General features: G+C 44.3%; 1 protein-coding gene across 4 annotated transcripts in view; it reads right to left on the bottom strand.

Moving 5' to 3' along the window:
- Positions 1-24,426, bottom strand: part of PHKA2 (phosphorylase kinase regulatory subunit alpha 2) — a 144,284-nt gene that overhangs the window by 5,278 nt on the left and 114,580 nt on the right. For 2 of the 4 annotated variants that reach the window (XM_069761524.1, XM_069761523.1), the window contains 5 exons: positions 23,421-23,450; positions 14,713-14,763; positions 13,513-13,686; positions 5,176-5,229; positions 1,456-1,656 (listed from right to left, as the gene is read on the bottom strand). In XM_069761524.1, the coding sequence (XP_069617625.1) occupies positions 1,456-1,656; positions 5,176-5,229; positions 13,513-13,686; positions 14,713-14,763; positions 23,421-23,450 (510 nt within the window). The remainder of the gene's footprint in view (positions 1-1,455; positions 1,657-5,175; positions 5,230-13,512; positions 13,687-14,712; positions 14,764-23,420; positions 23,451-24,426) is intronic. The other 2 variants (XM_069761522.1, XM_069761525.1) reach the window with 2 other exon arrangements.

Raw genomic sequence — 24,426 nt, 5'->3', positions numbered from 1 at the left:
AAAAAACTCTGCAGTGAGATGATGGCTATAATCAATAATAAAAAAAATGAAAAAGAAAGAGTATGAAATGACCGTCCAATAGTGATGAGCGAGTGTACTTGTTGCTCGGGTTTTCCCAAGCACGCTTGGGTGATCTGAGTATTTTTTAGTGCTTGGAGATTTAGTTTTCATCGCCTCAGCTGAATGATTTACAGCTACCGTATTAGCCAGGTTGAGTACATGTGGGGGTTACCTGGTTGCTAGGGAATCCCCACATGTAATCAAGCTGGCTAATAGCGGTAAATCATGCTGTTGAGGCAAGGAAAACTTAATCTCCGAACACTAACAAATACTCGGAGGACACTGGAGCAACGAGTATACTTCCCCCATCACTATCGTCCAACAATGCAGGATTTTTTTGGCTTGCTTTAAGACCTTGGGTGAGTTTTCTATTTTTCTCAGCCTTTATTTTACAAATTTAACATGTTCTAGGTGAGGCTTTTTTACATTCTTCCCATAGGGTTTTTACACGAGTAAATAAAAAAAAACAAATGATTTGAAACAATGCAGGATAATGATAGGCATTTATCTTCTTTTTTTTTTTAAAGCAGGAATAAGTGAGTGAAAAGTGGACTATGCATGAAATATATTGAAATAAAGGGGTCTTGGCAACATGCTGCATACATTTAAAGGGGTTTTCCACTTCTTGGCCAACCCTTTCTCAATCACCATATTCCCCTATGCAGCGTATCAGCGGCTGCTAATGGGCCTTTTCACTCACTTCTTTCAAACAACACTGGCATCCAATTACGGCAGAAGAAAGTGCGACTGAAGCAGCCAATTGGCTACAAGTATCACGTAACATAACGTCACACAAGCTCCGAGAGATCAGTTGCCATTGGTGGTTTGTACTGGCCGTTATTTTGAAGGGGAAATATGGTGATTGTGAAGAGCATGGCCCGGTAGTGAACATCCCCTTTAAAGCATATGTGCACACTAACTGTATGGAGTGGGCTCAGAAACAGCCCAGTCCATACATCACGGGTGCTGACAGTGTTATACAGCCGGCTCTAGAGAGTAATTGCTGCTATAGGAGCTAGGCTTGATCACAACGACTTAAGATCTTAGATGCTGTTGTCAATTGAGAAAGCGGTATTTAAATGAATTGAAGCAAAAAGGGACAACATCCATCAATATCCCCTCCCAATACAATTGCAGGACACATAAGTTGTCTACTAAAAGCCCACATGTCTGCCATTATTGTGACGCTTATGAATCCCACCTACAGTACTGGTGAGCATCGAACAGGTGAGCAAACAGATTCAAGTGGCAGCGGTTTTCGTACAGCGGTACGGGTCATACACATACATCCATCGCTTTCATAGATCCCAACAGAGATCACCTGGCATCTTAATAAAAAATAGAACAGTCCAATGATTTATATCCAAGAAGTTTCCTAAAGAAAGCCATCCATACCTGGTCCTGAAGAAACAGGTCGCTTGCCATGTGCACAATGCGATCCACAAGGATGACACCGCCAATGCTCTCAATGTCCATGTCTGACACCAGTGTGAGCACATGTATGGCCTCCACCAGCAGCTGTCTGTACTCCGGCTGAGGAACATGGTTGAGGACAGACTCCACGTGTACCGCAAATTTGATTTCACAAGCAGTCATCTGATAGGAAGAAAAGTCATTTTAAGTAAATATTTACAAAGACTGAAAACAAAATATCGCTTCTGCGGAAAATGACAAGCGCGGAGCAAATGCCTTTCTGTTACAGCTGCCATGTTTAATGGTATCATCATAAACACTGATGACATATTGATGGTATATGGCAACAACATCTTGTTGGTTTGAACTAACCTTTGGGACCATCACTAACTCCTAATGTTGGCCCAGTTGCAATGCTTGATGAAGTTCAGAAATGTTTTCATACAAAGCAGCATCCTACAGCACCTACTACTGGGTCACAATTCACGTCCTATTGGTGTAAGTGGAAGTCCTGATGTATTTGCCCAATTCATGAATTACAACTTTTTACGATGTCGCAACATTTTTGAGCAATGGCTCTTCAATTGTCAAATTTTATTTTTGCAGGGTAAAAATATTAACCTGCAACATTTTAAAAGATTACGTGACTTTTTGCTGTAAAGAGGCACAAAAAAGGGTACATGATATAAGGCTGCGTGCACACGTAGCAGATTTTTCGTGTTTTTTCGCATTTTTTCGCTATAAAATGCAAAAAAAACCACATACATTATGCATCCCATCATTTAGAATGCATTCCGCAATTTTTGTGCACATGATGCGTTTTTTTCGCAAAAAAAAACACATTGCGGTAAAAAACGCAGCATGTTCATTAATTTTGTGGATTTTTTGCAGATTTCCAACTATATTATTGCATTGGGAAACTCCGGAAAAATCTGCAAAAACAACGCGCCAAAAATGCGGTAAAAAAACACGTAAAAAACGCATGCGGATTTCTTGCAGAAAATGTCCTGTTTTGCTCAGGAACTTTCTGCAAGAAATCCTGAACGTGTGCACATAGCCTAAAAAATACAAAAAAATAGCAACTTTAATTTTGCGCAAAATTCACAAAGAGGAAGAATTTTGCACAAAAAATGGCTACCGTTACCACAAGACTAAAAAGAAAAGTCATTTAGCAATGTGTACTACAATGGTAAGATGGGACCAGGTGGGCTAGCCTGCACTTTCCATACACATCTATGACCTGGGGTTCCCATAATCCTTAAGCCGTTTCACTGATTGTTCTTCTTTGGATCACTTTTGAAAATTGCTAACTACTGACCATATGGAGGCGAGCTTCCAGGGCTGCTGAGTGGAGATGGAAAAGATCCCACTCCAACGAGCACTTCATCGCGTTCAAACAGTCCCTCACTACTTTCAAGACCACAGCATAACAAACCAACTTCTCATTTATCATATCCTCCCTGTCTCACAACTCTAAACAGTTATTCAACACCTTCAACTCTCTCCTCCTTCCCCCAGCACCTCCTCCCTCCCCACCCATCTCAGCTGAAGACTTTGCCTCATTTTTCAAGCAGAAGATTGAGAACATCAGAGACAGTTTTAGTCGACAACCCCCAGAGCCCTTCCTCCCAACTACCCAGCCCTCCACCTCCAAAACCAACTTCTCCACCATTACAGAAGATCGACTCTCCACTCTACTCTCAAGATCGCATTTCACCACCTGTGCACTTGACTTCCCACTTCATCCCAAACCTCGCCACAGTCTTCATCCCAACTCTAACCCATCTCTTCAACCTATCACTAACAACTGGCGTTTTCCCCTCAAGCTTTAAACATGCCTCAATCACACCTATCCTCAAAAAGCCCTCTTTTGACCCATCCTCTGTATCTAGCCATCGCCCTATATCACTTCTCCTTTATGCCTCAAAACTACTGGAACACCACGTCCATCTTGAACTGTCCTCCCATCTATCTTCCTGCTCCCTCTTCGACCGCTTACAATCAGGCTTCCGGTCACACCACTCCACTGAAACTGCCCTAACTAAGGTCACCAATAACCTATCAACCGCCAAGAGCAAGCAACACTACTCTATCCTCCTCCTCCTGGACCTGTCCTCTGCCTTTGACACAGTGGACCATTCCCTATTACTACAGACCCTCTCATCCCTTGGCATCACAGACTTGGCCCTATCCTGGATCTCGTCATACCTAACAGACCGAACATTCAGCGTCTCCCATTCACACACCACCTCCTCACCTCGCCCCCTATCTGTCGGAGTCCCGCAAGGTTCAGTTCTAGGGCCCCTGCTCTTCTCCATTTACACTTTTGGCCTGGGACAGCTCATAGAATCTCACGATTTTCAGTAAGTATCATTTCTATGCTGATGACACACAGATCTACATTTCTGGACCAGATATCACCACCCTACTAACTAGAATCCCTCAATGTCTATCCGCTATTTCATCCTTCTTCTCCGCTAGATTTCTAAAACGTAACATGGACAAAACAGAATTCATTGTCTTTCCCCCATCTCATGCAACCCCCCCCCCAACGAACCTATCCATTACAGTAAATGGCTGCCCACTCTCCGCAGTCCCACAAGCTCGCTGTCTTGGGGTAATCCTTGACACCAATCTCTCCTTCAAACCGCATATCCAAGCCCTTTCCACTTCCTGCCGCCTTCCACTCAAAAATATTTTACGGATCCGTACATTCCTAAACCAAGAATCTGCAAAAACCCTAGTCCATGCCCTCATCATCTCCCGCCTCGACTACTGTAACCTCCTGCTCTGTGGCCTCCCCCTCCCCTCTAACACTCTCGCACCCCTCCAAACTATTCTAAACTCAGCTGCCCAACTAATCCACCTGTCCCCCCGCTATTCCCCGGCCTCTCCCCTCTGTCAATCCCTTCACTGGCTCCCCATTACCCAGAGACTCCAGTTCAAAAGCCTAAGCATGACATACAAGGCCATCCACAACCTGTCTCCTCCATTCACCTGTGACCTCTTCTCCCGATACTTACCTACACGCAACCTCCAATCCTCACAAGATCTCCTTCTCTACTCCCCTCTTATCTCCTCTTCCCACAATCGCATACAAGATTTCTCTCGCGCATCACCCCTACTCTGGAACTCTCTACCACAACATATCAGACTTTTACCTACCATCGAAACCTTCAAAAAGAACCTGAAGACCTACCTCTTCCGGCAAGCCTACAACCCGCAGTAACCACCGATCGATCAAACCACTGAACAACCAGCTCTATCCTTACCTACTGTATCCTTACCCATCCCTTGTAGATTGTGAGCCCTTGCGGGCAGGGTCCTCTCTCCTCCTGTACCAGTTGTGACTTGTATTGTTCAAGATTATTGTACTTGTTTTTATTATGTATACCCCTCCTCACATGTAAAGTGCCATGGAATAAATGGCTCTATAATAAATAATAATAATAATAATAATAATAATAATATGGAATACTACATCACAAGGAGAAGCTCTAACCCAGTCATCCAACACACAATTAGGGCACTTGCCAAAGCTATTTCCATTTTACTTTTGGCTATTTTTCATATTTCCATGCTTGACAGATCACAAGATTATCAAGTTCTTCTCTTCACAGGTCAGTGGCTGATCAGTGTACAATGCACTTGTAATACATTTGATTTTGGCATACTTTATGGCCAATAAATATTTGGCAATACCTCTCTTGTGCTTGAAGATGGAAGTACGTAGCCATCAATAGACAAACCATGGCACTGAAAAAAATAATAAAGAGAAGAAAAAGATAAAACATTTTGTAAATGTAAAAAGGATACACAAACCGATACACATCAATAATAACATTCCTGTTTACCTATAGCTAAAGTAAAAAGGCTAAGCTGTTTATATCATCAGCAATCATATCTTAATGTACAAGGCACATATGTATATTTGGTACTGGTGTCTGTGTGGAATACTTTGATAAAAAAACATTTGTACCTGAGGTGTACGCCTGATTTATACTGGCTCTTGTATTGCTTTTAAATAGTTATTGTAATGTTATGAAATGTGTATGGTTAGTTAGGCAGCATGAAAATAAGAAATTTGGAAATTGAATGTTTTTCCTATCTGCTGTCATTCTCCTACTATGAGAGCTTTTGTCTTACAGAGTTTACAGCTCGTTGGCAAGGAAACTGTCACTGAGCTATATTCCAGGCTATAGAGTTAACTCCTGAGATCCCAGTTTCTTCTCTCCCGCCCATTAAAGGTGTCAGGAATACTCGGACAACAACTTCTCAATCACCATATTCCCCCATGTAAAATAATAGCCTATACCCACCTCCAGCGGGTATAGGTATATATATATATTCTCAATCACCATATTCCCCCATGTAAAATAATAGCCTATACCCACCTCCAGCGGGTATAGGTATATATATCTCTCTCTCTCTCTATATATATATATCTCTCTCTCTATATATATATGTAGAAAAACTCCAGCTGGCACAAATCCACAGGTCGGACGACCGATACAATGGATTTGAGAGTGAAAACGTGGATATTTCCAAGCTGCTGATGAGTTGAATGTGGTTATATCCTGAAGAAGAAATGTGCGTACTTCGAAACGTGTAGATTAAAAAATGCATTTATACTAACTCCTGGCGTTGGATCTTCAATCTACTCATCAGCAGCACAGAAATATCAAGGTTTTCTCTTCAAATCCAAAACCAGTGATAACCGTATAGACTTCAGAACAAGCACTGAGTATATCACAGTAGCATGATAAGCTCAGCAAAATGATACTGACCAGAACTGCCACTCAATGATCACCCACCCCCCAACAGCAAGGAAGCAAAGAGAGTGGAGAGCTCTCTGCGGCTGAAGACACATGTTGAGAATAACTAATTAAAACATGCAAGAAAAGAGGAGGGGGGGGAGAGGGAAGGTTAGGAGCTTGACACGCCGAGATATGCATCTGTAAGCCGTTGCAAATGAATGTAGCTGGTGGGTGCCGTACCTGCTGGTGATTTCAGCTGAAGTAGAAGAAAGGAAAATGGAATATCCAGCACGTCCATCCAGTGTAAGTAAAATATCCAAAATTTATTGAAGCATTTTAAAAAACAATATTAAAAAAAGAGAGAGGGAGACTCTCTCTGCCTGACGCGTTTCTGGCGCACCACGGCGCCCTTAGTCATAGGAACTAATACCATATAGATGAACAGGTTTATATATAGCAAGGAACCAATCACAGACATAGCAATCAATTGCATTGAAAAAGGCTGCAGCTAAACACACATAACAAGACTTTTTTCTCCTATTTCAAATACACTGAAATTGCATAAATATATACTTTAAATTGCCGGAAGATCTATCTGTTAGTTCAATATATGTAAAAAAGGTCATTCCTGTAATTCATACCGTGTGGATGTTTAGTGTCTAACGTCAGAATCCAAAAGGCTTCCCGCAGTGCTAATTGTTTCTTCCAATCTCCACCTCTAGGTGACTGACTAACCCTTTCTATGCCAAAAAATGAAAAATCTGATAGGTCTCCTTTATGTACAGAAATAAAATGTTTCGTAGCCCCAGAATAGCCTGAATTATTGTTATTTATATTTGCTATGTGTTCTGAAATTCTTTTTTTGATTTTCCTTGTGGTGTAACCTATATAGCAAATGTTGCAAGCCTTACATTTTATGCAGTATATGACGTGGTCAGAATCACAATTAATAAATGATTTTATATTATAAGTAACATTGTGATTCGAGGAAAAAGTAGTTCTTTTGTTGTCTGCAAATTGGCAGACATTACATCTGTTGCCAGAACATTTAAAAAAACCTTTTATTGATAACCATGATGTGGGAGTTTTTTTCTGGCGCACCATACTGGGAGACAAAAACAGGATTTTTGGTTGCTTACCGTAAAATCTGTTTCTCGGAGCCTTCATTGGGGGACACAGGAACCATGGGTGTATGCTGCTGCCACTAGGAGGCTGACACTATGCAAATAAAAAAGTCAGCTCCTCCTCTGCAGTGTACACCCTACCGACAAGAAGTAGGATATTCAGTTAGTGAGAAAGCAGTAGGAGAAGCAACGTGTAAAAGAGAAAGAATAATAATATAATAATAATAAACTTTATCTATATAGCGCCAACAAACTCCACGGCGCTTCACAGATCAACAGTTTCAAACACTCAAAGAGTGTTCAAAGAACTCAAACGTATATAGTAAACAGAGCTGTTCAACTTGGGAGGGTGCTGTGTCCCCCAATGAAGGCTCCGAGAAACAGATTTTACGGTAAGCAACCAAAAATCCTGTTTTCTCTATCGCCTTTCATTGGGGGACACAGGAACCATGGGACGTCCCAAAGCAGTCCCTGGGGTGGGAACAGCAGAAAAACTCCATTCAGGTCGGAGGAATCACCACTGCCGCCTGCAAGATCCTTCCGCCTAGGCTGGCAACTGCCGAAGCGTAGGTATGGAGCTTATAACCCCTTGGCAAAGGAGTGACCGGAACACTAGGTTTCCACCTAGCAAAGATGTAGGGCGGATGCCCCATGGTGTACCGCCCAGGAGGTGCCCACTGCCCGGAGCAGAGGGAGGAGTCACTCTGTTCTTGATCCGGTGAGCCTCCAGAATGGCAGGTCTGATCCAGAGAACAATCATAACCTTGGAAGCCGGCAGGCCTCTTGGCGTACCGTCTGGAATGACAAAGGACAGACCTTCTTCCTAAAGAAGGCGGCCCTACACAAATAGATCCTCACCGCCCTGACCAGGTCTAGCCTGTTCAGAGAATGCCCCAGAGAATCGATCGGAGCAGGACAAAGGTGGGAAGGATGATCTTATTCAAGTAAAAGGAGGACACCACCCTGGGAAGAAAAGGCGACGAAGGCCGTAAAACTACCCTATCCTGGTGAAAAACCAAGAAAGGGGCGATAGGAGAGAGCCACCAACTCCGAGATGCGTGGAGATGGCCACCAGCAAAGCCACCTTGCAGGACAGAGCAGACAGTGAGGCTCATGGAGAGGCTCAAGGGAGAAAGTCCACTGAGCCTCCAGAACAAGACTGAGGTCCCAGGGATCCACGGAAGTGTGGTACGAGGGAGCCGCATGCGCTACTGAAGAAAGGTCCTGATCTGAGAACGGGACGGATATAAATCTTCGTACCGTGATAGCCAGTAGCAAAGGACCTCTGAAAAGGGACTTCAGAAAAAGGATGGAAAGGGTTGCTATCTGACCCTTCAGAAAACTAAGGGCAAGGCCAGCATCAAGTCCCACCTAGAGAGAACGGCCAAAAAGGAAGGTTTCAACAGCAAAGCTGTTAACCTGAGACACCAAGAATTCTGCGGCAGATGGGTCCCTAGTACAGAAGATCTGACCTAACTGGGGCCTCCAGTGAGAGTCCGCGAGGAGATAAACGATCTCAGCGAACCAGACCTTCTGGGCCAATCTGGTGCAGTCAGAATGACCGGCACCCCCTCCGCATAGATCTTCAACAGTCTGGGAAGAAAGGGGAGGGAGGAACAGAAAGGTAAGTACAAATGGCGACCCAGGAATGGTCAAGGTATCGGTATCCACAACAAGAGGATTGCGGAGTTGGAAACAAAACGGTGGACTCTTCCTAAGCAGTCGGGCCGCCAGGAGATCCGTGTCCGGAGTTCCTCATCCAAGGAAAATTTGAAGGAAGACCTCCTGAGTCGGGACCCCTGTCCTGCCGCAAGGCCCTCGCGGCAGAAAAAACACTGCGGCCTAGTTGTCCACGCCAGGGATATACACTGCGGATAGTGCTGAAACCGTCGCCTCTGCCCAGAGGATCCTGGATACCTCCGCCATAGCCAAGAGACTGATTCCCTCCCTGGCGATTGACATAAGCCACAGCCGAGGCATTGGACGTCTGGATTCTGACTGGCAGACGTCTGAGAAGCCTTTCCCAGTGACTCAGGGATAGAAGAAAGGCCCCTCTCTCAATGGTGTCGATCGGCGGAGAGGACCCTTGCTCCGACCAACGCCCCCTTCAATGACGGATGGCGAGAAAACGCACCCCAGCCGGGAAGGCTGGTGACCGTCATCACCACCTGCCTTGGGGAGGACCGGACATGAGGAATGAGAGGGGATGACAGCCACCAGTTGAGAGGCTATTAGAATCTGATGGAAAGTCGGATTGGAGGGTCCAGAGACAGCACAGACGTGTCCCACTGAGGAAGGATGGCCTGCTGAAGTAGTCCCAAGTGGAACCGCGCAAAAGAGAACGCTTACGGAGCTGTCACCATGCCTCACAGGACCGTCGTAGCTGAACGGAAGGAAGGCAGCCGAGGGCCCTGCAGAGAGCGAACTCTGTATGGAGAATTGCCCGCTTCTCAAGAAGAAAAACCCCTAGCGATGTCGAACAACATGCCTAAGAGGACGAGACGCTGACTCGGAACAAGACAAGACTTTGTTCTGTTGGCCAGCCACCAGAAACAGGACAGGGAGTCTAGGACGATGGTCAGACCCTCGGGGCCTGAGAGAGGGGCAGAGGCTTGATGAGGATTACTTCAAGGTATGGAATGAGCACTAAGGCCCCTGATCATCAAGGAAAATCAGGACATGGAGCAAGGCCTCTTGGATATCCGTGTAGCACAGGAAATCCTGTGGGTCCATGGAAGCCAGGACTGAACAGAGGAACTTCATCCTGAAATGCCGCATGCGGAACCTTCTGTTCACTAAGTTCAGAGACAGAAAGGGTCGAACTGTGCCGCTCTTCTTCGGCACTACAAGCAGGTTTGGATAGAAACCTGGGAAGCGTACCTGCTGTGGGACGGAAACAATAACCTCCGAACAAAGAAGGAAGGTAATGGACGCAAAGAAACCCAAGATCAGAGGAGGATTTTTAGAGGGCGGGATTCAAAGAAGCGATTCCGGGCCGCTAAGCGAACCCTATCTTGTATCCAGAGGATACCACCTCCCTGATCTAGGCGTCCTCCACCGAAGCCAGCCAAACATCCCTGAAAAAGGCAGGAGATGCCCGCCCAAACTGGAAGAAACGCTGGGCCGTTAGCACGAGTTATTATGCCGAAGAAGATCTGCCAGGTCTAGGCCTGGTGGACCAACCATGGGAGTTGCGGGCACACCGGGAAGGGATAGGCTTAAAGGACAGCCTTTTCTCTAGCCAGACGAGATCGCAGTCTGTGTTAGCTAGAGGAATCTTCCGACGCCGCAAAACAGCGAAGGGACAAAGGGAACTCGTGCCTCCCATGGCGTCATTAATAATTTGTTCCCTCATGTAGCCAAAGAAACAGGCCCCCCGGAAGGGCTGTGTGTGTGTAGAGCCGAATATTCCGTCGGATGGCCACCATAATGCTGGATGCGTGAGCTGCACAAGCTGCGCATCTAGGGAGGCAGATACCAAATATTTCCCTGCATAGGAAATCCGGTCCATCAGGTCGGCTAGCTCCCCCGGAGGAGCTTCAGGCGGGGTGCTCTTACAAGGCTGTTTGGTCCATCTATCTATGGTCCCTGAGACCCAGGTAGAGGCAATGGCCGAGGCACAAAGTAGAAGCAGCCGTTACAAAAGGCTGATTTTTCCAGCGGTTCTATAAAAGTATCCTTGGAACCCGTGCCAAGCTGGTAGACAGTCTGGGAACTGACGAGTCCAGAATTGCCCGCTTCCTGCCGAGGAATCAGTCCAGTTAGCGATGAGCTCAGGAGAGAAGGGATATAGGATGCCGAGACGCTTCCCTGTCTGCAAGCATCTGGTATGGCTCGCATTTCTCCTGGCAAGTACCACCACATGTTCAGCGTGTGTGGGGCAAAGGTCCAGGAAAGTGGTTTGACCGTCTAAACGAAAACCGCCTATTCTGCGGGTTCCGTAGAGGTATCCATGATGCTTAGGGTCTGGTTGATCGCATCAATAAGGCTATCCAAGTCTGAAACTTCCTCTGCAAACATGACCGAGGAAGCCCGTCTCTCTCTCGATAGAGAGGAGGATCAGGAAGAGGGATCTCACCGGTCCAGACCGGAGGGCAAGATGGAGCGGGAAAGACAGGTGTCAGACGTCCATGGGGTTGATGGTGGACGTCCTGGTCTCCTCCAACCGACAGGCTCTGGAGGGCGAGTGGGTGGGGAATGGAGCTGGGACCGAACATCTAAGCACGCTTGTGTGCTAGGATCATGGTCCTGCCGTCGGATCTATAAAGATACGTGGTGGCAGTACATGCCGTACTCATAGTCCATAATGTGGGATTGCAGGTGTGACTGTTCACCCTGTATCCCCCTGTTCTGTATCTCTTGTAGGCTGGACGGAGAATCCTGTGACCCACTAGCGATTGCGGACAGGAACGGATACCAAGGTCGTGACATCCTGGTGTGGTGCTCCCCAGACTGAGACAGAAGGAAAACCCACCCAGGGATAGCGGTCTCGGCCTCACCCGGGTTAGGGACTCCTGGACAGGGAGTTGCTGCAGCTGACAAGAGGAAGCAGGAGGACGGGGACGCTCTCCTTATAGGGTTAGGCCTGGGAGCAGACCCACTAAATGATGTCCGAAGGTTAGGGGAACAGGAGAGGGGAGTAATAGGCTGCATAGCAGAGCTACTCACAGTAATAGTAGGGTCCTGCAGACTGCTCCTGGCTGTAGCTGCGACCGGCATCATGGCACAGGTCCAGGGCACCAGCAATGAGATGGCAACCTAAGGAGGATGCAGGGGACCCCGCCGGAGGAAACGTGTGCTGGGGAAAGAAAGGGCCTGGCTGCAGTCTGGAAGAACCGCAGGAGACCGCTGAAAAGGGCGCTGGAACGTGCGCCCTGCTGCGATGTGGCGCTAAGCAGCGGCGTAGAAATCATGGGCCCAGGAGCACCAAGATGGCGCCGGTGGGCGGGGAGAAAAGAGATTGTCAGGCGGGAGAAAGCCCGCCCGAAGAGACCGGAAGTGGAGGAGCGCGGTACCGGAAGTAGGCCCCGGCAGAAGCCGGGACCTAAATTAGAGGCCGGCGCGCCGGTAGAAGAGGCCACGACCCCGGAACATTATTTACTTAAGCATTATTTTTTTATGTTTCAAAATGAGTACTTCATCCAGACCATGGGTGCTCCTATGGGGTCTAAATTCTCCCCATCTTTAGCCGTTTTATTTATGGCATGGTGGGAAGAAACCTACATATTCACAGATGATAATCCATTTCTCCCATACCTTAATTGGTATGGGAGATTTGTGGATGATATTCTGCTAATTTGGCAAGGGGGTGTGACTAAGTTTTCTGATTTCATGCTCTATTTGAATAATAACAAGTGTAACCTGCGTTTCACCAGTGGCATTCCATCGGACAAGGTTTCATTTTTGGATGTGCTCCTTACAGGCAGCAATACAACACATAGGGTTAATACTTCTCTTTATAGAAAAGACAATTCTGGAAACACAATCCTGATGTCTTCAAGCGCACACCCTCGACATACCATTCATGCCATTCTTAGGGGTGAGCTCACGAGAGCGAGAAGAATTTGCTCTAGTGAGGAAAGTTTCCACAAGGAAAGTCATCTTATTTCTCATAGATTATTTGATAGGGGATATAAACAATCTAATATAAGACATGCATTCAGACATGTTTCCAAAATTCTACGTGCTGATTTATTGTATTCTGACAGTGAAAATGCAAGTGCCGCTCCTGAAACGCAGATTACTTTTTCTACCGCTTATAGCAGTCAGTACAATAAAATTAAACAGATCATTCTTAAATATCTCCCTGTAGTCAATCAGGACAAATCTTTATGCACAATTCTTCAGAATGGATGCAGAGTAGTGGCCAGGAGAGGTTGCACACTGGGGAATATTTTGTCTCCCAGTGTTTTTTAAAATGCTTCAATAAATTTTGGATATTTTACTTACACTGGATGGACGTGCTGGATATTCCCTTTTCCTTTCTTCTAATTAAAACATGCAGGGTATTTTTGAAAGTGAATGAAACAGCAAAGTGATAAGATAAAGCATATGACGCTAGAGGCATCAGCCATTTATGCAAAAGACTAAAAATACAATAGGTTGTGTGCAAGTGGACAATATGTTGTCACTATTTAAAAAAAAAAAAAACAACTTACTTTCTGGAGAAGATTCCACACTTTTTCATAAAAACCAACAGGCACCCTGTTGATGGCTCCATCTAACCTTCTTCTTCTGAGCCACTGGCCTTGGTGATCATCCCAAACAAGCTGTGGACCAGACGATGCAATAGGAGACAGAGTTCCCGTAGGAGACGAAGGACTACTGCATCTCTGTAATAAAACATGAAAAGATCAATAACAATTTTTTTCCTACTCTTCGTTATCATTCTACTTCAAAAGTTTAAGCCAAAAAGTGGAAAAGAAAAATTAAATTTATGGGACTATCATTTCATGAGGCTTTGCACAATCCTCAGGAGGCTTCAATATTCAGAAATTCATAGCCATATATGCATTAATTGCACAATTAATATATAATAATCATCAACATACAAGATTAATTCAGGAATAAACTGATAACATAATGCAGCAGTAAATCTCTGGAATCCACAAAGATGATGATTCACCTTCACGGTGAAAACAGACACAATGCAAAAAATACATTCAGAGGCAGCCTACGAATTCAGGGTTTAGGCGAGTACCTGTAAAAACAAGAACATGAAGGCACAGTACATTCTATGCACATCGAATACGGTAATAAAGTACTTAAAAAGGGGAAAATCTAGGCAGCATTTATTTGTGAGCACAGTCATCTCCTCATTTTAACACAGGAGTTTAAAAAAAAAAAAAATCTCATTCCCAAATTTTGGCATCGTCATATCTCAGTGCTTCACAATTATCTGATTTCACCTTTTTGCCTAGGGTCAAAATCTTAGTATGCCTCCCCAGCGTAAACTGGCAAACCACTAAACTGGCAAACCACTAAACTGGCAAACCACTAAACTGGCGAACCACTAAACTGGCGAACCACTAAACTGACGAACCACTAAACTGGCGAACCACTAAACTGGCGAACCACTAAACTGGCGAACCACTAAACTGGCGAACCATTACTCAACTGCAATATATAATCCCAACTCGGTTCATTGAAATTATAAAAAAAGTGGAGACTCTTTTCAATAACTCTGATCACTCACTGAAGGCTGCCAATTATGGAGAATTTATTTTTGCACTTCAACATTGACTCGTGTATACTTACCTATTTCAGGCAGGTATGGGTCAACACCAGGGATCTATGTATACAGCCATTGTGCAATAATGAGAGCAAGTGAAATCTAAGCAAATAATTGGTGGTTTTACCGTAGATCTGGATGAGTAGATGCTGCTGCTTACAGAATGGCCATACAAGAACTACAGGAGGACACAGAAAATAATGCAGATGAATAGCTAATCTAACAGACGTGCAATGGATCTTATTGTTAGGAAGCAAATTGACAGATACAGATCCAGAAAGGGGAGAAGCTGTTAGTAACTATTAGTGGAAAGATCCGGTTAGATGGATTCATCCAAAGAATGGTATTTTTTTAAGTAATTGCCATTTAAAGGGCAAGTGATTGTAAATCATACCAGCGGATATGGCCTGCCTGACTGTTCAACTTCACACGAGAATGAATATACACTAGAGGGGAGCAAATTGGACACTGGTTCAGCAGACAGGTCAGTGTTGTGTGATCGGTCGACAACATTCCCAACTCTTCTTTTGATTAGCTATTCTTGAAAGAGGTTATTGTTGTAGTGTGCCAGGCAGGACAGGGATGTAGGCAGGTAGGAGGCAGTTTGCAGGGCTCCCACCCAGCAGCCCCTGAATATTGACCTGGCTGCTGGACCAGGTCCTGCAAATTTATTTCCTCATTCCTAATATACACTTAAAGGTGGCGCAGTGGTTACCACAGCAGCCTTGCAGCGCTGGAGTCCTGGGTTCTAATCCCACCCAGGACAACATCTGCAAAGAGTTTGTATGTTCTCTCCGTGTTTGCGTGGGTTTCCTCCGGGTTCTCCGGTTTCCTCCCACATTCCAAAGATATACTCATAGGCATTCTAGATTGTGAGCCCCATCGGGGACAGTGATGATAATATGTGCAAAACTCTAAAGCGCTGCGGAATATGTTAGCGCTATATAAAAATAAAGATTATTATTAAAAAATAAAGATTATTATTAAAGGGAATTTGTCATCAGTTTTAAGCTATTTAATCTGTGAGCAACATAAGAGACCTTGATTCCATGGATGTGTCACTTATTAGGCTGTGTGCTGCAGTTTCAATACAACCAGAATATTATCAGTAGATTACCACTGCCGGACTAGGTCTCACATGCATGGCAGTAAGGCTAATCTGTGTAACCCCACCTCCACACCTGATTGGCAGCTTGCTGACAGTATACATTGTACACAGTAAACTGGCAATCAGGGATGTGGGCACTGTTATACCGGGCTCAGCAGTTTGACCACTGCTACATCTACAACAGGGATTCTATCACAACAGCACCAAGCAGTCCAGTAAGAGATATATCCCTGGAATCAGCCTCTCTTGCCCTACATCATGCTGCTCTCAGATTGCATAACAAAAACCTGCTGACAGATGTAAAGACGCTGTCTCATCATTGTAAAGGGGCAAAATTGCAAAGTGCTTTTAAAAACAACTTTGAAATGTACTTCTTATTAATTAATGCTTTTCATTCTCAAGAATCTAAGGATTTGTTATTTTATTATTTATGACTCATTGTATAGAGGACACCTAGGTCACCACTGCAGTTCATCAGTGGTGGCCAGTCTCCTAGGCACGGAGTGCTGTGCTTACAAGCTCTCTGCTATGGAGCTGGTTCCGTGGGCTTCAGTGACCCCAAAGCAAAACTGCCTCTACTTGTAACATCAAAGTGCGCACAGTTCAGGACAGCAGTGCAACAATGCAGCTGGTCTGATCGGTCAATCAATCCAACTGGATAAAAGAAAAATCGGCAGAGAATTTGAAATCTCAACAATTTTAAAGAATGGCAAAAATTAAAGTGCAGTGTGCAGACAGTGTGCAGACTGAGCTCCGCAGTGTGACACGTCAGCTCAGTGAGAAGTGCAAGATCCCAGCTAGAGGCACCACGGCTACAAAAGGTGCATTATATACACTGTTTCTGTGTGACCGAGCTTAACACAAAGCAGAAGACAGATTATATACCACTAGATGGTGGCCCAATTCTAACGCATCGGGTATTCTAGAATATGTATGTAGTTTATTTATGAAGATTTTAGAATAATACATTGTATACACAGGACTAGAAATACAGGCACCCCCAGAGGAAGAACATATCGAAACGCGCGTAGGGGTATATGCTGGTCTCGTGTGTGTGCATAGAGGTAATTATGGTCTTCTGTTTTACATCTTAGCTAGCCGAATATATGGTAGCATTGCCTGTATTTCTAGTCATTAGTGGTATATAAAGGCTTTATTATGGTAGCAAGTCTTGACGTACTATTGGTCCATACAAGCCTCATTGGCTGGCGTTCAAGTAAATTGTGCTAACACATTGATAAGTTAATTGACTGAATGTCTTGCTTCCGGCTGACCTAGAGATTTATCATTAAGCAACAACAACCAGGAATAAAGTTATTTATATTTACCATACAGTACCCAAGAGGGGTTGTTGTTTAGCTTATGTGCACCGCACTTTAAACCAGACATTGGTTCGGAGGTATTTTTTCCACATTTATGAAATGGTATTATATGGATGTTTTTATTCCTTTTTGTATAAATAAAATATATATTTTGAACTATACATTGTTTGTGGTCTGGTTATATCATCTGGCAGGCCCTGTGTGTTTATCATATATATGAGATAACTAGACCAAGATTAGTTGGAAACAGTTGACTAGGCTGCAGGGCTATAGAAAAATCCAACTAGGATGACTCAAGGAGATAGACAGTACAGACCAAAAGTAGATTGGAATGTTTTAAAAAAAATGAACATTTAATTTTTTTTTTCACTTTGTTTTATTTTACCAAGGGTAACAGGAGAAAATGGACCCCAAAATGTATTTATTAAACCTGACAGGGCACACCTGTGAAGTGAAACCATTCCCAGTGACTACCTCTTGAAGTTCATCAAGAGAATGCCAAGAGTGTGCAAAGCAGTCATCAAAGCAAAAGGTGGCTACTTTGAAGAACCTAGAATATAAGACATATTTTCAGTTGTTTCACACTTTTTGTTAACCCCTTCCCGACCCATGACGCCACGTAGGCGTCATGAAAGTCGGTGCCAATCCGACCCATGACGCCTATGTGGCGTCATGGAAAGATCGCGTCCCTGCAGATCGGGTGAAAGGGTTAACTCCCATTTCACCCGATCTGCAGGGACAGGGGGAGTGGTAGTTTAGCCCAGGGGGGGTGGCTTCACCCCCTCGTGGCTACGATCGCTCTGATTGGCTGTTGAAAGTGAAACTGCCAATCAGAGCGATTTGTAATATTTCACCTATTATAACTGGTGAAATATTACAATCCAGCCATGGCCGATGCTGCAATATCATCGGCCATGGCTGGAAATACTAATGTGCCCCCACCCCACCGATCGCCCCCCCCAGGCCCCCGATCTGGCCGGTACACTGCTCCGGCTCCCCTCCATCCAGTGCTCCGCTCCCCCCCGTGCTCCTGTCCGCTCCCCCCGTGCTCCAATCACCCCCCGTGCTCCAATCACCCCCCCTGCATTCCGATCCACCCCCCCGTGTTCCGTTCCACCCCCCGTGCTCCGTTCCAGCCCCCCCGTGCTCCGTTCCACGCCTGCCGCGCTCCGATTCCCCTCCCCCCCGTGCTCCGGTCCCCCCCCCCCCCCCGTGGTCCCCTTCCACCCCATCATACTTACCGATCCTGCCGGGGTCCCGTCCGTCTTCTCCCTGGGCGCCGCCATCTTCCAAAATGGCGGGCGCATGCGCAGTGCGCCCGCCGAATCTGCCGGCCGGCAGATTCGCTCCAAAGTGCATTTTGATCACTGAGATATAATCTATCTCAGTGATCAAAATAAAAAAAATAATAAATGACCCCCCCCTTTGTCACCCCCATAGGTAGGGACAATAAAAAAATAAAGACTTTTTTTTTTCCACTAATGTTAGGGTAGGGTTAGGGTTAGGGGTAGGGTTAGGGGTAGGGTTAGGGTTTCGGTATGTGCACACGTATTCTGGTCCTCTGCGGATTTTTCCGCTGCGGATTTGATAAATCCGCAGTGCTAAACCGCTGCGGATTTATGGCGGATTTACCGCATTTTTTTCTGCGCATTTCACTGCGGTTTTACAATTGCGATTTTCTATTTGAGCAGTTGTAAAACCGCTGCGGAATCCGCACAAAGAAGTGACATGCTGCGGAATGTAAACCGCTGCGTTTCCGTGCAGTTTTTCCGCAGCATGTGTACAGCGATTTTTGTTTCCCATAGGTTTACATTGAACTGTAAACTCATGGGAAACTGCTGCGGATCTGCAGCGTTTTCCGCAGTGTGCACATACCTTTAGAATTAGTCTATGTGCACACGGTGCGGATTGGCCGCAGCGGATTCGCAGCAGTGTTCCACCAGGTTTACAGTACCATGTAAACATATGGAAAACCAAATCCGCTGTGCCCATGGTGCAGAAAATACCGAGCGGAAACGCTGCGTTGTATTTTCCGCAGCATGTCAATTCTTTGTGCGGATTCCGCGGCGTTTTACACCTGTTCCTCAATAGGAATCCACAGGTGAAATCCGCACAAAAAACACTGGAAATCCGCGGAAAATCCGCAGGTAAAACGCAGTGCCTTTTACCCGCGGATTTTTCAAAAATGGTGCGGAAATATCTCACACGAATCCGCAAAGTGGGCACATAGCCTTAGGGTTAGGGTTGGAATTAGGGTTGTGGTTAGGGTTATGGCTACAGTTGGGATTAGGGGTGTGTTGGGGTTAGTGTTTGGGTTAGTGTTGGAGGTAGAATTGAGGGGTTACCACTGTTTAGGCACATCAGGGGTCTCCAAACGCAACATGGCGCCACCATTGATTCCAGCCAATCTCGTATTCAAAAAGTCAAATGGTGCTCCCTCACTTCCGAGCCCCAACGTGTGCCCAAACAGTGGTTTACCCCCACATATGGGGTATCAGTGTACTCAGGATAAACTGCGCAACAATTACTGGGGTCCAATTTCTCCTGTTATCCTTGTGAATCTAAAAAAATGCTTGCTAAAACATCATTTTTGAGGAAAGAAAAATGATTTTTTATTTTCACGGCTCTGCGTTATAAACGTCTGTGAAGCACTTGGGGGTTCAAAGTGCTCACCACATATCTAGATAAGTTCCTTGGGGGGTCTAGTTTCTAAAATGTGGTCACTTGTGGGGGGTTTCTACTGTTTAGGCACACCAGGGGCTCTGCAAACGCAATGTGACGCCCGCAGACCATTCCATCAAAGTCTGCATTTCAAAAGTCACTACTTCCCTTCTGAGCCCCGACGTGTGCCCAAACAGTGGTTTACCCCCACACATGGGGTATCAGCGTACTCAGGAGAAACTGGACAACAACTATTGGGGTCCAATTTCTCCTGTTACCCTTGGGAAAATAAAAAATTCTGGGCTAAATAATTATTTTTGAGGAAAGAAAACGTATTTATTATTTTCACGGCTCTGCATTATAAACTTCTATGAAGCACTTGGGGGTTCAAAGTGCTCACCACACATCTAGATAAGTTCCTTTCGGGGTCTAGTTTCCAAAATGGGGTCACTTGTGGGGGGTTTCTACTGTTTAGGCACATCAGGGGCTCTGCAAACGCAACGTGACGCCCGCAGAGCATTCCATCAAAGTCTGCATTTCAAAACGTCACTACTTCACTTCCGAGCCCCAACGTGTGCCCAAACAGTGGTTTACCCCCACATATGGGGTATCACCGTACTCCGGAGAAACTGGACAACAAATATTGGGGTCAAATTTCTCCTGTTACCCTTGGGAAAATAAAAAATTGCAGGCTAAAAGATCATTTTTGAGAAAATAATTTTTTTTTTTTTATTTTCATGGCTCTGCGTTATAAACTTCTGTGAAGCACTTGGGGGTTCAAAGTCCTCACCACACATCTAGATTAGTTCCTTTGGGGGTCTAGTTTCCAAAATGGGGTCATTTCTGGGGGATCTCCAATGTTTAGGCACACAGGGGCTCTCCAAACGTGACATGGTGTCCGCTAATGATTGGAGCTAATTTTCCATTTAAAAAGCCAAATGGCGTGCCATCCCTTCCGAGCCCTGCTGTGCGCCCAAACAGTGGTTTACCCCCACATATGGGGTATCAGCGTACTCAGGACAAACTGGACAACAATATTTGGGGTCCAATTTCTCCTATTATCCTTGGCAAAATAGGAAATTCCAGGCTAAAAAATCATTTTTGAGGAAAGAAAAATTATTTTTTATTTTCATGGCTCTGCGTTATAAACTTCTGTGAAGCACCTGGGGGTTTAAAGTGCTCAATATGCATCTAGATAAGTTCCTTGGGGGGTCTAGTTTCCAAAATGGGGTCACTTGTGGGGGAGCTCCAATGTTTAGGCACACAGGGGCTCTCCAAACGCGACATGGTGTCCGCTAACAATTGGAGCTAATTTTCCATTCAAAAAGTCAAATGGCGCGCCTTCCCTTCCGAGCCCTGCCGAGTGCCCAAACAGTGGTTTACCCCCACATATGAGGTATCGGCGTACTCGGGAGAAATTGCCCAACAAATTTTTTGATCCATTTTATCCTACTGCCCATGTGAAAATGAAAAAATTGAGGCGAAAAGAATTTTTTTGTGAAAAAAAAGTACTTTTTCATTTTTACAGATCAATTTGTGAAGCACCTGAGGGTTTAAAGTGCTCACTAGGCATCTAAATAAGTTCCTTGGGGGGGGTCTAGTTTCCAAAATGGGGTCACTTGTGGGGGAGCGCCAATGTTTAGGCACACAGGAGATATCCAAACGCGACATGGTGTCCGCTAACGATGGAAATAATTTTTCATTCAAAAAGTCAAATGGCGCTCCTTCCCTTCCGAGCCTTACCATGTGCCCAAACAGTGGTTTAACCCCACATGTGAGGTATTGGTGTACTCAGGAGAAATTGCCCAACACATTTTAGGATCCATTTTATCCTGTTGCCCATGTGAAAATGAAAAAATTGAGGCTAAAAGAATTTTTTTGTGAAAAAAAAGTACTTTTTCATTTTTACGGATCAATTTGTGAAGCACCTGGGGGTTCAAAGTGCTCACTATGCATCTAGATAAGTTCCTTGAGGCGTCTAGTTTCCAAAATGGGGTCACTTGTGGGGGAGCTCCAATTTTTAGGCACACGGGTGCTCTCCAAACGTGACATGGTGTCCGCTAAAGAGTGGAGCCAATTTTTGATTCAAAAAGTCAAATGGCGCGCCTTCCCTTCCAAGCCCTGCCGTGCGCCCAAACAGTGGTTTACTCCCACATATGAGGTATCAGCGTACTCAGGACAAATTGGACAACAACTTTCATGGTTCAGTTTCTCCTTTACCATTGGGAAAATAAAAAAATTGTTGCTAAAAGATAATTTTTGTGACTAAAAAGTTAAATGTTCCATTTTTTCCTTCCATGTTGCTTCTGCTGCTGTGAAGCACCTGAAGGGTTAATAAACTTCTTGAATGTGGTTTTAAGTACCTTGAGGGGTGCAGTTTTTAGAATGGTGTCACTTTTGGGTATTTTCAGCCATACAGACCCCTCAAACTGACTTCAAATGTGAGGTGGTCCCTAAAAAAAATGGTTTTGTAAATTTCGTTGTAAAAATGACAAATCGCTGGTCAAATTTTAACCCTTATAACTTCCTAACAAAAAAAAATTTTGTTTCCAAAATTGTGCTGATGTAAAGTAAACATGTGGGAAATGTTATTTATTAACTATTTTGTGTCACATATCTCTCTGGTTTAACAGAATAAAAATTCAAAATGTGAAAATTGCGAAATTTTCAAAATTTTCGCCAAATTTCCGTTTTTATCACAAATAAACGCAGAATTTATTGACCTAAATTTACCACTAACATGAAGCCCAATATGTTACGAAAAAACAATCTCAGAACCGCTAGGATCCGTTGAAGCGTTCCTGAGTTATTACCTCATAAAGGGACACTGGTCAGAATTGCAAAAAACGGCAAGGTCTTTAAGGTCAAAATAGGCTGGGTCATGAAGGGGTTAACTATATAATTCCACATGTGTTAATTCATAGTTTTGATGCCTTCAGTGTGAATGTACAATTTTCATAGTCATGAAAATACAGAAAAATCTTTAAATGAGGTGTGTCCAAACTTTTGGTCTGTACTGTATATATTTTTTTTTCAGATTTACCCTAATAATATTAATATCTAATAAATATATTAATCATAATATAAAATTAATAATTAATTATTCTAAAAAAGCAATGTTAGATAACAAGGCTTTCAACCAATCTTTTGCTATTTACAACCCTTGTTTGTTACTGGTACATCTAAAGAGAACACAAGATTACAAAATACAATAAAATTCCTTTAATCTGGTATCTGATAATTCAGAAAGTTTGATAATCTGGCATGTTTCGTGGTACAGAATGAAGGATTTCACAAGACCAAAATCTGAAAACTGAGCAGAGAAACCCGCTAAAGGATTTTATGAAGACGAGCCCTTTTTAGAAGGAGCTGATCAGAGCTAGTTACCCTGGGAAGCCCTTAGGCTTCTCTATACAGCGGGGGCTCCTCACTACGACACCCACATGCCCTAACTGGGTATAATAAGACAATTCTACCAGTTTCATTTGGCTTGTCATTAAAAGTCAGTATTATATGCTTTTATATTACTGCACGAATATCTCATAGTCCAAGACCTTTCAGGTCCCATCAAGAGATTAAAGGAATGTTATTGAACTGATAATTACCATTAATGAGTAAGTAGGTAAAATAATAATAATAATAATAATATTCAGCAGATCGAGAACTGTGAATAGATATCCTGGGTTAGAATTAGTAAAAATTAGAAAGTACAGTCAATTAGGTGACATCCACATGATAATTCACCTGATCATCGGCACTAAATCTCCTATCCATCTGAAACCGGAAATAAACCACATTATTTCAATAGAACAAAACACTGCATTTCACAAATTTATGTCACACATTCAGAAATCCGGTATCATTACTAATATCATAGGTGTATGTGCATGTCAAATTTTTTATTTTATGTTATACTAGATGGCAGCCCGATTCTAAAGAATCGGGAGCCTAGAATCCATATATACTTTATTTATTCAAATGTAATAATAATACAATTAATAAATAATAGTAAGAAAGAACAAAAATAATAGGCAGTATATGGAGAAAACACCAAACAAAAGTTCAAAATTGGTGTGAAAATATCACTGAACCACTTCACAACTAAATATATATAGTTTTGGTAAATGGTATTATCATTTTTTTTGACGAAATTCGGCAGGAGCTTGAAGAGCAACGTCACTGGGCCCGCCTCCACGCAGTAGAAACTTGCTGTGAGGTAAAAATTCAAAAATCACACCAAAATGGCGGGCGGAGTGTGTCACAGTACGGCACGTTTCTGATTGGTCGCTCGCAGCAGGCGGCAACCAATCAGACACTGGACACTAGGGTTGAGCGAAACGGGTCGAACATTTTCAAAAGTCGCCGACTTTTGGCTAAGTCGGGGTTTCATGAAACCCGATCCGACCCCTGTGCGGGGTCGGCCATGCGGTACGCGACTTTCGCGCCAAAGTCGCGTTTCAATGACGCGAAAAGCGCCATTTCTCAGCCAATGAAGGTAAACGCAGAGTGTGGGCAGCGTGATGACATAGGTCCTGGTCCCCACCATCTTAGAGAAGGGCATTGCAGTGATTGGCTTGCTGTCTGCGACGTCACAGGGGCTATAAAGAGGCGTTCCCGCCGACCGCCATCTTACTGCTGCTGATCTGAGCTTAGGGAGAGGTTGCTGCCGCTTTGTCAGAAGCAGGGATAGCGTTAGGCAGGGTCCATTAACCACAAAACCGCTTGTGCTGCAGCGATTTGCACTGTCCAA

The sequence above is a fragment of the Ranitomeya imitator genome, chromosome 3, assembly GCF_032444005.1.
Source record: "Ranitomeya imitator isolate aRanImi1 chromosome 3, aRanImi1.pri, whole genome shotgun sequence".
NCBI classification, from domain to species: domain Eukaryota; kingdom Metazoa; phylum Chordata; class Amphibia; order Anura; family Dendrobatidae; genus Ranitomeya; species Ranitomeya imitator.
This window is presented reverse-complemented; position numbering and strand designations above follow the sequence as displayed.